General features: G+C 44.2%; 1 protein-coding gene across 10 annotated transcripts in view; it reads left to right on the forward strand.

The window, feature by feature from the left end:
* FARP2 (FERM, ARH/RhoGEF and pleckstrin domain protein 2) overlaps nt 1–16,598 on the forward strand; it is a 148,544-nt gene that overhangs the window by 66,193 nt on the left and 65,753 nt on the right. For all 10 annotated transcript variants that reach the window (XR_013402291.1, XR_013402294.1, XR_013402292.1 and 7 more), the window contains one exon: nt 2,728–2,875. Coding sequence is in view for 7 of the 10 variants with exons in the window: in XM_077958136.1 (XP_077814262.1) it covers nt 2,728–2,875 (148 nt within the window). In the remaining 3 variants the exon portion in view is untranslated. The remainder of the gene's footprint in view (nt 1–2,727; nt 2,876–16,598) is intronic.

Genomic DNA, 16,598 nt, shown 5'->3' on the forward strand with positions numbered 1-16,598 from the left:
CTCTGTTCTCCCGGGTACCCTTGGCTTTGCCTCTTTCAAGTGTTGCCATTATTCTGGCTGGTAGCGAGGAAGGTATAGCTATTCTGATTGTCACATCCAGACCTTGACCCATGGAGCCAAGGGCCCTCTCCTAGTGTTATGTGCCATCCCAGCAGGAAACGGTCACTGGTTCAGTCTGTGTTCCTAAGGTTAGGGACAGTCTCTCCCTGCTGAGACACACAGCAGGGGCTGGACATGAGGAAGGGAGAACTGAGCATTGTGCTGTGAACTGTCCAGCCTGAAGGACAGTCCCTAGTGGATGGTGGATGGGTGGGTTTGGGATGCTGGGGAGAGTGTTGTCAGCACATAGGCCAGGTTAACCTGTGCAATGGGTGAAATCAGCTAGGCAGAGGACAGATACAGGTCAGAAAGGGAGAAGAGCCCAGGATGAACGCCTGAAGAACTGACATTTGAGAGGCCGAGTGCAGGAGGAGGCACCCACAGGAGCCTTCAGCAGCCAGAGGCATGGAAGGGCACAGGTGCCAAGAGAGCATGTTTTAGGATAGTGGCCACAGCCCCTTGTGTGGAGACTACCAGGCCTGGGGAGGTAGGCACAGGAGCAGGTTTCTGAGCTTGGCAGTGTGGCAATGCATCACCTTCAGCATTTTCAGTGAGTGTTGAGGGTGAATTCTAGGTTCAAGTACACTGAAAGTACAGTGAGGAGACAGTGACAACATTTTGGGGCACTTATGTTGAGAAGCCTGCTTGTGGAAGAAAGAACTGGACCCTCAGGGTAGTTCTGTGTGTGTGTGTCTGGGTGTGTTCTGTGTATACATGTGTGGCTGTGTGGTCGTATGTGCATGTGTGTTATATGTGTTCCTATGCATGCATTGTGTGTCTGTGTGTGGCTCCTATGTTCCTGTGTGTTGATGTGTGTTCCTGTGTACGTTGTATACTGTGGTTATGTGTACTTGAACATGTGCGTGTGTCTCTGCGTGTGTGTGTGCTTACATGTGCACATGTATCTGCTAAAAACCCTACAAAACCAGTAAGAGAAGGGTGAGTCATGTGGTCTGCTTCATACGGGAATACAGTTGAGCTCTTCCCAGATAAGCCAGGAATCAGGAAGCTCTGCTCCACATCATAGGCCTTCACTGTGTTAATTTGAGAGTTTGTCTATCACAATCATCACAGCTTCATTGCACATCTGATTTCTTTTAATAGTTCTTTAGAGTTTTTACGACAATATTGTACCTTTATTTTAATTATTATACAATTTTTACATTGTCTTGTGATTCTAATGGTTCTTCAGTGATCCACTGAAAACACCTTTATAATCACTGAATAGGATATTAAAGAAGTGCTTTTCTTGACTGTATCACATTGCTTTTAGATCTTTGAAACTGCAGAAAAAAGCCAGGCACAGTGGCTCACGCCTGTAATCCCAACACTTTGAGAGGCCAACTGGTTTTGAGTCCAGGAGTTCAAGACCACCCTGGGCAACATGACAGAATCCTGTCTCTACAAAAAATTAGCCAACTGTGGTGGTGTGTGCCGGTGGTCTCAGCTACTTGGGAGACTGAGGTGGAAGGATCGCTTGAGCCTGGGAGGTGGAGCTTGCAGTGAGCCAAGATTATGCCACTACACTCCAGCCTGGGCAACAGAGCGAGACCCTGTCTCTAAATGAGTGAGCGAGCGAGCGAGCGAGTGAGTGAGTGAGTGATAAAACAGGTTTACAAGACACAAATGTTTCAGATAGTAAAAAATATTTTTTAAAATGAAAAGGAGTTGGCCGGGCGCAGTGGCTCATGCCCGTAATCCCAGCACTTTGGGAGGCCAAGGTGGGCGGATCACCTGAGGTCAGGAGTTTGAGACCAGCCCGGCCAACATGACAAACCCTGTCTCTACTAAAAATACAAAAAGTTAGCTGGGCGTGGTGGCTCACGCCTGTCATCACAGCTACTCCGGAGGCTGAGGCAGGAGAATCCACTTGAACCTGGGAGGCAGAGGTTGCAGTGAGCCGAGATTGCACCATTACACTCCAGCCTGAGCTGCAGAGTGAGACTTCATCAAAAAAAAAAAAAAAAAAAGAAGAAAGAAAAGAAATACTGTAGATAACACTACTATCTCATCACACTCATTTTCTTTCTTTTTCATTTTATTTTATTATTATTGTTATTATTATTTGATATGGAGTCTCGCTCTGTCACCCATTCTGAAGTGCAGTTGCATGATCTCAGCTCACTGCAAACTCCACCACCGTGCCTGGCTAATTTTTGTATTTTTAGTAGAGACAGGGTTTCACCGTGTTGTCCAGGCTGGTCTCGAACTCCTGACCTCAGGTGATCCACCCACCTCGGCCTCCCAAGGTGCTGGGATTACAGGCGTCGGCCACTGTGCCCGGCCCTTTGTGGTATTTCTTCTGATTTAAAATTTGTCTCTGCCAGTAGTGTTCGTGTATAACCTTGTCACTATAGAGCAGATGTAAGGCTGAGTAGCTAGTGTACGCAAAGAAAGCATTCTACCCGTTCCAAAGTAGTTACAGAATAGAAGAAAACTGAGGATGTCTTTGGTCTGCACATATGGTATAGTGTTTTTGTAGTGGGTAAACATACAGACAGTGAACGATCTGTCCTCTAGACATGTAAAGCCTTCATTGTTAGTTTTCCTGATCACTTCCATGGTGCATTTTGGCTCTTTCAGAAATCAAGTGTTTGTAGTTTGTGGTTCTCCTGTTTTTCATTACAGGGGCCAGACACCTGCTGAGTCGGATTTCCAGGTGCTCGAAATTGCTCGAAAGTTGGAAATGTATGGCATCAGATTTCACATGGCTTCTGACAGGGAAGGAACCAAGATTCACCTGGCGGTTTCCCACATGGGTGTACTCGTGTTTCAGGTAGGCCAGTGGGGAAGGGAGGGGTGAGAACAGGGCAGGGGAGGTATTCTGCAACCTGGTGAGGTTTGTTCTTATAGATGTTGGTAAATTTTTGTCCTGATGAGTAAGGTCCTCGATTTGGAAGAGGGGCTTTGCATATCATCCAATCCAACCTCTTACTCAGTGGGGAAATTATTCTTTTGTCCTTCTCTGACACAGGTGTGAATATCCTCCATATCATGGAGCCCACTGCTTCCTGGGACTGCCTCCCGCCTCCCTGGATTCCCCACTGCCTCCTGCCCCACCAGGGCTGCCCACTGCCTCTGGGACTTCCCATTCCCTCCTGGGATTCCACCTACCCCCTTAGAATCCTAAAACACAACCTGTTTTTTTTCCAGTGGAGCAGTCTCTGTGCTGTGGGTGTGATCTATGCTGGACTGTGAACACTTTAGAGTGGGTCACAGTAATCATTGAAGTAAACAAACTAGAATAGAGTAGGAAATAGCAGAGGGATTGCTTGTGATAAGAGTCAGTGTTGTCTTCTGAGGTGTTTGTATTAGTTGTGATGCATAGGTAAATAATTACATCAATGGTGAGCACGGCCTGCTCAGTTCCATTTGTGGTCATGTGTGTGTGTGCTGGGGATTGTGATGTCCAAGAAGCTTAAGTGTGACTGCTGGTGCCAACTAGAAGGAGCTTTTCTTCTTATTCAGGCCCTTCACATATCTGAAAACTCTTGTTGGGGCTCCCTACGTCCTCTTGCACCCAGACTAAATATTTCCAACTTGTCTGGGCCCCTCCTTTTGGGGGCACTCCAGTCACTGGCCCTTGTAAAATTTTGCACCTCTGATAGACTATGGTAATCCTGAAAAGGTCTCCTCGATGCTGAATGTTGTGGGAATTGTCACTGTTGCAGTCTGGGAGCCCATTGCCTGTGTGACCTGCTGTTTTTTTATGGGCTTGTTTTAACCTGTGACTATCAAAAAGAGCTTGGTCTGATTCAGACCTCCCTCATCAAGCCATGTTTATTATTGTTTTCTTTTCCTTATTTTTTTTTTTAACCTAGCCATCAAGTTTCAATTTCCTGTCAGAAAAAAAAAATTAATTTTGAATTTAGAATATTGTGTTACATTTCATACTAAATGTGATTAGAGAACAGTAAAAGTCCATGATAGAGACCAACCTTAGCAATCTATGCCTTCAGGTGGAGGGTCTGAGCATCCCCTGCCTACATCTGCTGATGAGTGTACCCCCATTGCACAGAGATGAAAACCTCACATCCAAACTGAGCCATTGTCACATTTCCGGAAAAAAAACAAATAATACAACCTAAAGAAGTTGTAGAGGCCGGGCGCGGTGGCTCAAGCCTGTAATCCCAGCACTTTGGGAGGCCGAGACGGGCGGATCACAAGGTCAGGAGATCGAGACCATCCTGGCTAACATGGTGAAACCCCGTCTCTACTAAAAATACAAAAAACTAGCCGGGCGAGGTGGCGGGCGCCTGTAGTCCCAGCTACTCGGGAGGCTGAGGCAGGAGAATGGCGTAAACCCGGGAGGCGGAGCTTGCAGTGAGCTGAGATCCGGCCACTGCACTCCAGCCTGGGCGACAAAGCGAGACTCCGTCTCAAAAAAAAAAAAAAAAGAAGTTGTAAAAGCAAGGGATTAGAAACTTCAGATTGAAGATAGCAGACTGAATATATGTATTTATTTTTATTCCCTGAAAACCCTGAACACAATGACAGTGAAGGCATTTTTTAAACATTTAAATCCATAAGAACAAAGAATGGGAAAACAGCCCATGAAAGATGAGGGATAGCAGCAATGTTTGGAAGCTGGGAAATGACACAGTGAGTGGGACCTGACTGCAGAGTAGGGAAGGCTGAAATCTCACAGCCTGCAGTAGCAAAGTTACAGTGCAAGCCAGCGTGTCCCGGGAGCCCCAGGAAGGGCTCCCAGTTCATGCTCAGGAGAAATAGGAATGCTCCTTCCTCAGAAATGTAAAATGTTATCTTGTAATTTTTTATATCAGCCTTGTTTGTGATAGTAAAATTTTGTGAATTAACCATTGGAAAGCCAGTTAAATAGCCTGGCACAGTGGTTCACACCTGTAATCTCAGCACTTTGGGAGGCTAAGGTGGGCAGATTGGCACATTGCTTGAGTCCAGGAGTTTGAAACCAGCTGGAGCAACATGGTGAAACCTCATCTCTACTAAAAATACCAAAAATTCACTGGGTGTAGTGGCATGTACCTGTAGTCCCAGCTACTCAGGAGGCTGAGGTGGGAGAATCACCTGAGCCCAGGAGGTCGAGGCTACAGTGAGCCAAGATCGTGCCACTACACACCAGCCTGGGCACCTAAATAAGTAAATAAATAAAAGCCAGCTAAATAAATGGTGGTACATCCATGTGAACAGAATATTGGGCAACTGTACAAACAAGGAAGCAGCTCTTTATATCCCAATAATGAGACATCCTTCAAGATCCATCATTACCTGGAGAAAAGATTCAAAACTCTATATGGTAGCTACTGCTTGTGGGGAAAAGAGAGAAAATTATATGTGCACTATATTCCACACTATAAAATGAACTGGTGACATTAATGGCCCCAAGGAAGGGTGGCCAAACTGGCAGGCTTTAGAACAATGCTGAGAGGGAGACTTGCACTATGGACTCATTTTTGAACCTTCAGAATTTGAGCCTTGTGAATATATCACCGTATTACATTTTCACAAAACCTTCACAGAAATGAAACACTGCGTCTCTGAAACGAACAGGATGCCATGACAGAAACAAATGGAGAACATAAAAACATTTGCAAATTAAAATATAGGCTGCCCCAGTCCATCCCCACCCCGTGTCGCCTACCTGGTCTGCACGCCAGGCAGGGGTCATCAAGCCTCTTTGTCCTGCAGAGTTGTGCTGGCAGATGTTCTGCTACTTTTTAGCAGGTTTTCAGCCTGGCCCCACATGCAACAATAGGAACCCAACCCCAGCAGACCTTGGGCTCTACAATTTCGTCTCCATCATCCGCAGAGGTGTGGCAGCCTCAGTTCTAAGTGCAGATATTTAAAATTGTAATATAGGAGGATCCAAGATGGCTGTTTAGAAGCAGCTGAGGTCCACGCCACTCACAAAGAGGAAAGAAAAGGGGTGAGTGAATTCACCTTCAACTGAAATATTCAGGTTCTCGCACTGGAACTAACTAGGCAAACAACTCAACCCACAGAGGATGAAGAAAAGCGAGGGTTGGGGTTAATGGCCCACCCAGGAGCAGCGTGGAGCCAAAGGAACCCCACCCCCAGGCAAGGGAAATGGTGAGTGATTGTGCAACCTCGCCCGGGAAACCACACTTCTCCCGCAGATCTTTGCAACCCACAATCAGGAGATCCCCTCATGAGCCATGCCACTAGGGCCTGGGGTCCAGTACACAGAGTTGTGTTCAGTCTCAGCAGAGCAGCCACTGAGTCACACACAGAGACCCAGGAGTTTCACACACTTCAGCCCCAGGACCCCCAGCAAGGTGGGAAATCTGTTTGTACAAATCCCTAGGAAGAGGGCTGAATCCAGGGAGCCAAGCAGTGTCATTCTGTGAGGCCCACTTCCACAGCACCTCACAAGTTAAGACCCACTGGCTTGGAATTCTAGCCAGCCAACAGCAGCAGGCTGGAAATCTGCCTGAGATGGATCCGAGTTCCTGGGGGGGAGCGGGGTGGCCACCATCTCTGTAGTTCAGTTGACTCAGCCATTTCAGCCTGCTGGCTTTGGAGAATATAAACAGTCTGGATAAGGAAGAGTTCCCCCAAATGCAGCATACCTACTCTGCAAAAAGCAGCCAGGCTGCTGCTTTAAGTGGGTCCCTGACCCTGTTCCTCCTGACTGGGTGAGCCACCCCCTACAGGTGCATTTGGGCCAGCAACAAGTCAGTACCCTCCTGGCACAAAGCTTTTAGAGGAGGAAGCTGGCTGCCATCTTTTCTGTTTCACAGACTTTGCTGGTGATACCTCCAGGTACAGGAAAAACCAAGGCATCTAGGGTCTGCTCCAGACTCCCAGCAAACCTCAGAGGCCCTGTGGTAGAGTGGCCTGACTAGTAAAAGAAAAATAACAGGCCAGGTGTGATGGCTCACACCTGTAATCCCAGCACTTTGGGAGGCTGAGGTGGGTGGATCACTTGAGGTCAGGAGTTCAAGACCAGCCTGGCCAACATGGTGAAATCCCATCTCTACAAAAAATACAAAAATTAGCTGAATGTAGTGGTGGGCACCTGTAGTCCCAGCTATTTAGGAGGCTGAGACAGGAGAATCACTTGAACCCGGGGAGGCAGAGGTTGCAGTGAGCTGAGATCGCATCACTGCACTCCACACTGGTCAGCAGAGTGAGACTGTCTCAAAAAACAAATACCTGTAATCCCAGCACTGTGGGAGGCTGAAACAAATCCCCTGAGGTCAGGAGTTCAGGACCAGCCTGGCCAACGTGGTGAAACCCCATCTCTACTAATAATACAAAAAAAAAAAAAAAAAAAAAGCCAGGCATGGTGGCAGGCTGAGGAGGGAAAACTGCTTGAATCTGTGTGGCAGAGGTTGTAGTGAGCTGAGATTGTGCCACTGCACTCCACCCTGGGTGACAAAGTGAGACCCTATATCAAAAAAAAAAAAAAAAAAAGAAAAAAAAAACAGAAAACAACAACATGAACCAAAAAAACCACATAAAAACCCCATTCAAAAGTCAGCAACCTCAAAGATCAAAGTTTGATAAACCCACAGAGATGAGAAAATCAACACGAAAAATGCTGAACACTCAAAAAGTTAAAGTGCCTCTTCTCCTCCAAATGACCACAACACCTCTCCAGCAAGGGAGAAATAGAAATGGGCTGAGGCAGAGATGGCGTTATTGACAGAAGCAGGCTTCGGAAGGTGGGTAATAATGAACTTTGCTGAGCTAAAGGAGCATGTTGTAACCCAATGCAAAGAAGCTAAGGACTGTGATAAAACAACACAGGAGCTTATAGCCAGTTTTGAGAGAAACATAACCAACCTGATGGAGCTGAAAAACACAACATGAGAGCCTCACATTGCAATCACAAGTATCAATAGCAGAATAGGCCAAGCAGAGGAAAGAATCTCAGAGCATTTAAGACTATCTTTCTGAAATAGGCAGACAAGAATAGAGACAAAAGAAGGAAAAGGAATGACAAAACCTCCAAGAAATATGGGATTATGTGAAGAGACCAAACCTACAACTAATTGGGTTACCCAAAAAAGACAGGGAGAGTGGAACCAAGTTGGAAGACATACTTCAGGATATCATCCAGGAGAATTTCCCCAACCTAACAAGACAGGCTAATATTCACATGCAGGAAATGCAGAGAACTCCAATAAGATACTCCACAAGAAGATCTACCCCAAGACATATAATCATCAGATTCTCCAAGGTTGAAATGAAAGAAAAAATATTAAAGGCAGCCAGAGAGAAAGGCCAGGTCACCTACAAAGGGAATCCCTTCAGACTAACAGGGGACCTCTCAGCAGAAACCCTACAAGCCAGAAGAGATTGGGGGCCAATATTCAACATTCTTAGGAAAAAAATTCCAACCCAGAATTTCATATCTGGCCAAACTAAACTTCATAAGCAAAACAGATATAAGATTCTTTTCAGACAAGCAAATGCTTAGGGAATTCATCACCACCAGACCTGCCTTGCAAGAGCTCCTAAAGGAAGCACTAAATACAGAAAGGAAAAACTGTCACCAGCCACTGCAAAAACACACTGAAATACATAGACCGGTGACACTGTAAAGCAACCACATAAACAAGTCTGCAAAATAACCAGCTAGCACCTTGATGACAGGATGAAATTCACAGGTAATAATATTAACCTTAAATGTAAATGGGCTAAATGCCCCAATTAAAAGACACAGAATGACAAGCTGGATAAAGAGCCAAGACCTTTGGGTGTGCTGTCTTCAAGAGACCCGTCTCATGTGCAAAGACACACATAGGTTTAAAATAAAGAGATAGAATAAAATTTGCCAAGCGAATGGAAAACAGAAAAAAACAAGGCTTGCAATCCTAGTTTCTGACAAAACAGACTTTAAAGCAATAAAGATTTTAAAAGACAAAGAAGGGGATTATATAATGGTAAAGGGTTCAGCAAGAAGAGCTAATTATCCTAAATATATATGCACCCAATACAGGAGCCCCTAGATTCATAAAGCAAGTTCTTAGAGGTCTGCAAAGAGACTTAGACTCCCACACAATAATAGTAGGAGACTTTAACACCCCACTGACAGTATTAGACAGATCAAGACAGAAAGTTAACAAAAATATTCAGGACCTGAACTCAGCCCTGGATCAAGTGACCTTATAGATAGCTACAGAACTCTACACCCAAAAACAACAAAATGTACATTCTTCTCATCACCACATGGCACTTTCTCTAAAACCGATCACATAATCGGAAGCAAAACACTCCTCAGCAAATGCATAAGAACTGAAATAATAACAAACAGTCTCTTACACCACAGCACAATCAAATTAGAACTCAAGATTTAAACATTCACTGAGAACCACACAACCATATGGAAATTGAACAACCTGCTCCTGAATGACTCTTGGGTAAATAATGAAATTAAGGTAGAAATCAAGAAGTTATTTGAAACTAATGAGAACAAAGAGATAACTTATCAGAATCTCTTAACGCAGCTAAAGCAGTGTTAAGAGGGAAATTTATAGCACTAAATGCCCACATCAAAAAGCTAGAAAGATCTCAGGTTCACAACCTAACATCTCAATTAAAAGAACTAGAGAATCAAGAGCAAACGAACCCCAAATCTAACAGAAGACAAGAAATAGCCAAGATCAGAGCTGAACTGAAGAGATAGAGACACAAAAAAAACCCTTCAAAAAATCAAATCCAGGAGCTGGTTTTTTGGAAAAATTAATAAAATAGACCGCTAGCTAGACTAATAAAGAAGATAATAGAGAATAATCAAATGAACAATCTGAAATGATAGGGGACTATCACCACTGACCCCACAGAAATACAAACGATTATCAGAGACTACTATGAACACCTCTATGCACATAAACTGGAAAATCTAAAAAGATAAATTCCTGGACACATACACCCTCCCAAGACTGAACCAAGAAGAAATTGAATCCCTGAATAGACCAATAATGAGTTCTGAAATTGAGGCAGTAGAAAATAGCCTACCAAGCAAAAAAAAAAGAAAAAAGGTAGCCCAGGACCAGATGGATTCACAGCTGAATTCGACCAGAGGTACAAAGAAGAGCTGGTATAATTTCTCCTTTTTTTTTTTTTTTTTTTTTTTTTTGAAATGAAGTTTCATTCTTGTTGCCCAGGCTGGAGTGCAATGGCACAATTATGGCTCACCACAACCTCCGCCTCCAGGGTTCAAGCAATTCTCCTGCCTCGGCCTTCCAAGTAGCTGGGATTATAGGCATGTGCCACCACACCCAGCTAATTTTGTGTTTTTAGTAGAGACAGGGTTTCTCCATGTTGGTCAGGCTGCTCTCGAACTCCCAGCCTCGGGTGATCTGCCCACCTCGGCCTCCCAAAGCGCTGGGAATTTCAGGCATGAGCCACCACACCTGGCCAGGAGCTGGTACAATTTCTACTGAAACTATTCAAAAAAAACTGAAAAGGAGGGACTCCTCCCTAACTCGTTTTATGAGGCCAGCATCATCCTGATACCAAAACCTGGCAGAGATACAGCAAAAAAGGAAAACTTCAGGCCAGTATCCTTAATGAACATTGATACAAAAATCCTGAATAAAATACTGGAAAACTGAATTCAGAGGCATATCAAAAAGCTTATCCACTATGACCAAGTTGGCTTCATCCCCAGAATGCAAGGTTGGTTCAACATACACAAATCAATAAATGTGATTGATCACATAAACAGAATAAAGACAAAAACCACATAGTTATGTCAACAGATGCAGACAAGGCCTTCGATAAAATTTAGTGTTTCTTTATGTTAAAAACTAGGTATCGAAGGAGCATACCTCAAAATAATAAGAGCTATATATGACAAACCCACAGCCAGTATCATATTGAATGGGCAAAAGCTGGAAGCATTCCCCTTAAAAACTGACACAAGACAAGGATGCCCTCTTTCACCACTCTTACTCAACATGATATTGAAAGTTCTGGCCAGGGCAATCAGTAAAGAGAAGGAAATAAAGGACATTCAAAAAGGAAAAGAGGAAGTCAAATTTATCTTTCTTTGTAGATGACATGATCCTGTATCCAGAAAACCCCATCATCTCAGCCCAAAAACTTTTTTTTTTTTTTTGACATGGAGTCTTACCCTGTCACTCAAGCTGGAATGCAGTGATGCGATCTTGGCTCACTGCAACCCCCTACCTCCCGGGTTCAAGCTATTCTCCTGCCTCAGCCTCCTGAGTAGCTGGGATTACAGGCGCCCGCCACCACACCCAGCTAATTTTTATACTTTTAGTAGAGACGGGGTTTCACCATGTTGGCCAGACTGGTCTCAAACTCCTGACCTTGTGATCTGCCCACCTTAGCCTCCCAAAGTGCTGGGATTACAGGCATGAGCCACTGCACCTGGCCCACAGCTTCTTAAGCTGATAAGCAACTTCAGCAAAGTCTCAGGATACAAAATCAATGTGCAAAAATCACAAGCATTCTTATACACCAATAAAAGGCAATCAGCCAAATTATGAATGACCTCCTATCCACAGTTGCCAGAAAAAGAAGAAAATACCTAGGAATACAGCTAACAAGGGATGTGAAGGACCTCTTCAAGGAGAACTATATTCCACTGCTCAAAGAAATCAGAGAGGGCACAAACAGATGGAGAAGTATTCCATGCTCATGAATAGGAAGAATCAATATCATGAAAATGGCCATACTGCCCAAAGTAATTTATCAATTCAATGCCATTCCCATTAAACTACCATTGATATTCTTCACAGAGTTAGAAAAAACTTTTTTTTTTGAGACGGAGTCTCACTCTGTCACCAGGCTGGAGTGCAGTGGCACAATCTCGGCTCACTGCAACCTCTGCCTCCCAGGTTCAGGTGATTCTCCTGCCTCAGCCTCTCAAGTAGCTGGGACTACAGGTGCCTGCCATCATGCCCGGCTAATTTTGTGTATTTTTAGTAGAGATGGGGTTTCACCATCTTGGCCAGGATGGTCTCGATCTCTTGACCTTGTGATCCACCCACCTCGGCCTCCCAAAGTGCTGGGATTACAGGCCTGAGCCACTGCACTCAGCCAGAAAAAACTATTTTAGAATTCATATGGAACTAAAATAGAGCCTGAATAGCCAAGACAGTTCTAAGCACAAAGAGCAAAGCAGGAGGCATCACACTACCCAATTTTAAACTGTACTATGAGGCTACAGTAACCAAAACAACATGGCACTGGTACAAGAACAGACACATAGACCAATTAAACAGAACAGAGAACTCAGAAATAAGACCACCTACAACCATGTGATCTTTGACAAACCTGACAAAAGCAATGGGGAAAGGACTCCCTATTTAATAAATGATGCTGGGAGAGATGGCCAACCATATGCAGAAAATTGAAACCGGACCCCTTCCTTACACCATATCCAAAAATTAACTCAAAATGGATTAAAGACTTAAATGTAAGGCCAGGCGGTAAGGCCAGGCGTGGTGGCTCATGCCTGTAATCCCAGCACTTTGGGAGGCCAAGGTAGGCAGATCACCTGAGGACAGGAGTTTGAAACCACCCTGCCCAACATGGCAAAACTTTGTCTCTACTGAAAATATAAAAAAAATTAGCCAGGCATGGTGGCAGGCACCTGTAATCCCAGCTACTCAGGAAGCTGAGGCAGGAGAATCAGTTGAACCAAGGAGGTGGAGGCTGCAGTGAGCCAAGATCATGCCATTGCACTCCAGCCTGGACAACAAGAGTGAAATTCCATCTCAAAACAAAAAAAAATACCTAAATATAAAACCAGAAACTATAAAAACCCTAGAAGAGGGCCAGGCACAGTGGCTCACATCTGAATCCCAGCACTTTGGGAGGCCAACAGGGGCAGATCTCTTGATGTCAGGAGTTCAAGACCAACCTGACCAACGTGGTGAAGCCCCGTCTCTACTAATATAATAATTAACTGGGCATGATAGTGGGTGCCTATAACCCCAGCTACTCGATAGACTGAGGCAGGAGAACCACTTGAACCTGGGAGGCGGAGGTTGCAGTGAGCCAAGATCAAGCCACTATACTCCAGTCTGGGCGATGAAGTAAGACCCTGTCTCAAAAAACAAAACAAAACAAAACAAAAAAAACAACCCTGGAAGAAAATCTAGGCAATACCATTCAGGACATAGGCACAGCCAAAGATTTCATGACGAAAATGCCAAAAGCAATTGCAACAAAAGCAAAAATTGATAAATGAGATTTAATTAAACTGAAAAGTTTATGCACAGCAAAAGAAACTATCATCAGAGTGAACAGACAACCCTACAGAATGGGAGAAAAATTTTGCAGTCTATCCGTCCAACAAAGGACAATAGTGGAGAAGACCCAAGAACTCCCAGGAAGGAGGGAGAAAGAAGTGTGATTTAAAATGGCCTCAAACTATTCAGTAGCAATACTGGAAGCTAGAAAGCAATGGGGCAGGCAGTAGTTCCAAAATTAAAAGGAAATTATTTCCAAACTAATTCTTTATTTATTTATTTTTGAGACTGCAGTTTTATTATTACTCAAATCAGTTTCCTCGAGCATTTGGCGATAGTTTTTTAAGAACAGTTTGGTGTGGGGGGCTCCAGACTAGAATTCTGTGCTGTGCCCACATGACTTCTGTGCGGAGAAAGGCTTCTTTCAGATATGTAGATTTTGTAAAAATGTGACTGCTGCTCGCCCTTTGTAAGGAAAAACTAGAGGAGAGAATAAACTAAAAATGAGAAAGAAGGAAATAGAGTGCTCCACATCCGAGATAGGCAAAGGAAGACACAGGCTTTGCCTGCCGAGAGCATCCACCAACACTAGAGCAGAGGGCAGGGCCCCGGGAGAGAGGGTAGACCAGGGACTCAGTTCTTGTGCTGGACCATGTGGAAGAGTGTTAACTAGTGATAGGTACGTGCCAATGAAGCAGATGAAAAGAGGCAATTAGGATTCTCAAGGAAATTTTGAAGAAGGAAGCTTTACTTTATAATATAAAAAATGTAGTTAAATTCACCATGGCTGAGTGTGTGAGCAATACTTACATGACCATTAACATAAATACTGAATTTAAAATTTACCAACAATTAGGAGAGTGTGGGGACGGGCAGGTGTGAGGTATTGGTGGTGACAGAAGCTGAGGGGGCAAGATTTCAAAGTGGAAAATGTGCTTGCTGTCATCAACGTGCTTTTCAGAAACACGGGCTAATGAATAGACGCCTAAGAGTAAATCCCAGACAGGCAGCCAATACAGGTGCAGCTGGTTCTGTCTGAGGAAGAAGACTTGATGTGGAGTGGGTGACCCTGAGCTGGCTGGGTTTGTTTCCAGTCTTGTAGTCTATTTGGTATTTTCAGATATGCCCTGGATTGTTGGGTGAATATGAAAATGAAAGCAGTAGATTTTAGCATTCGACAGCTAACTGGGCAGCTTTAAAAGTGTTGTCTTAGTCTGTCAAGTCAGGGTGCAATAGATGAAAGCAGTGATTGTCCTTGGATTTTCTGTTTATTTCTCCTTTAAGGACAGTGGTTAAGACCCTGGGATATACACTTGGCCCTCCATATCCACAGGAAAATAAACAATAAAAAACAATACAGGCTGGGCGCGGTAGCTCACATCTGTAATCCCAGCACTTTGGGAGGCCAAGGCTGGTGGATCACCTGAGGTCGGGAGTTCGAGACCAGCCTGGCCAACATGGTGAAACCCCATTCTCTACTAAAAATACAAAAATTAGCCAGGTATCGTGGCAGGTGCCTGTAATGCTAGCTACTCAGGTGGCTGAGGCAGGAGAATTGCTTGAATTCAGGAGGCCGAGGTTGCAGTGAGCCAAGATCGCGCCATTGCACTCCAGCCTGGGCAACAAGAGTGAAACTGTCTCAAAACACACACATGTGTGTGTATGTAATTTTTTAAAAAATACAAATTTAACACAGTACAGTAAAACTATTTACATGACATTTACATTGTATTAGGTACATAAGTAATCTAGAAATGATTTTATTAAAGTATACAGGAAGCCCAGCATGGTAGCTCAAGCCTATAATCCCAGCACTTAGGAAGGTCAAGGCAAGAGAATCACAGCTCAGGAGACCAGCCTTAGCAACAAAGCAAGACCTCATCTCTACAAAAATAAAAATAAAGTACACAAGAGGGTGTGCATAGGTTTTATGCAAATACTACACCATTTTCTATCAGAGACTATTTGGGTACTAGGGTAGAGGGTCCTGGCACCAATTCCCTACAGATACCAAAAGACAGCTGTAGAAATTTCTTATTTTGACCAGAAGGGATTGAACAAGCAGCTGGAGCAGTTATGTGGGGGGCTCTGAGCTATTGTCAGCCTCCTTCCTGGGAGGGCTTCATCTCTTACCTCCGTGGCAGGCCCTCACTCTTTTTTTTTTTTTTTTTTTTGAGACGGAGTCTCACTCTGTCGCCCAGGCGGGAGTGCAGTGGTGCGATCTCAGCTTATTGCACCCTCCGCCTCCCAGGTTCAAGCGATTCTCCTACCTCAGCCTCCCGAGCAGCTGGGACTTACAGGCGGGTGCCACCACATCCAGCTAATTTTTTGTATTTTTAGTAGAGGCGGGATTTCACTGTGCTAGCCAGGGTGGTCTTGATCTCCTGACCTCATGATCCTCCTGCCTCGGCCTCCCAAAGTGCTGGGATTACAGGCATGAGCCACCATGCCCAGCCTAGGCCCTCGGTTTTTTAGACTCTGTCCTAGCTATATAAATAATACCTAGAGCTGGGGCTGTGGGGATTTTGTTTCCTTTTGTTGATGTTTTGTTTTGCTTTGTTTTTGAGAATACAATTTAGGAGAGGAACTTTGAGAATGTAGTTGAAAATCCTCCAATATTTTACTTTTTTTTTTTTTTTTTTGAAATGGAGTCTCCCTTTGTCGCCCAGGCTGGAGTACGGTGGCGCAGTCTCTGCTCACTGCATCCTCCACCTCCTGGGTTCAAACGATTTTCCTGCCTCAGCCTCCTGAGTAGCTGGGATTACAGGCACCGGCCACCATGTCCAGCTAATTTTTTATTTTTTTAAATTCCTGACCTCAGGTGATCTGCTCACCTCGGCCTCCCAAAGTGCTGGGATCACAGGCGTGAGCCACCACACCTGGCCTTCAATATTTTACTTTCAGTAGAAATTAGAGTGACTTAGTGTTTGGGCAATATTTTGGGAACTAGGAAGCTTAAGTTCTCATTTAGACCCTAACATTTGTATCTTGGCTTTGAGAACATCTCACTCAGGATTTTTTTTTAATTGAGATAAAATGTATATGCCATAAAATTCACCATGTTGAAGTATGTAGTTCAGTTGTTTTAGGATACTTACACAGTTATATGACCATCACTACTATCTAATTTCAGAACATTTTCTTCAACCCATAAAGAGACCCTCATACTCTTTAGCAGTTACTCCGCTAGTCCCCAGCAACCACTGATATCCAGAACAGGCAACCATCAGGACATTCCCTCTATGGATTTACCTATTCTAGGTATTTCATATAAATGGGATCATATAAACATGTCTATTGTGTGTAGTGTTTCCTTGTTTCCAG

Source organism: Macaca mulatta, chromosome 12, assembly GCF_049350105.2.
Source record: "Macaca mulatta isolate MMU2019108-1 chromosome 12, T2T-MMU8v2.0, whole genome shotgun sequence".
Taxonomy (NCBI): Eukaryota; Metazoa; Chordata; class Mammalia; order Primates; family Cercopithecidae; genus Macaca; species Macaca mulatta.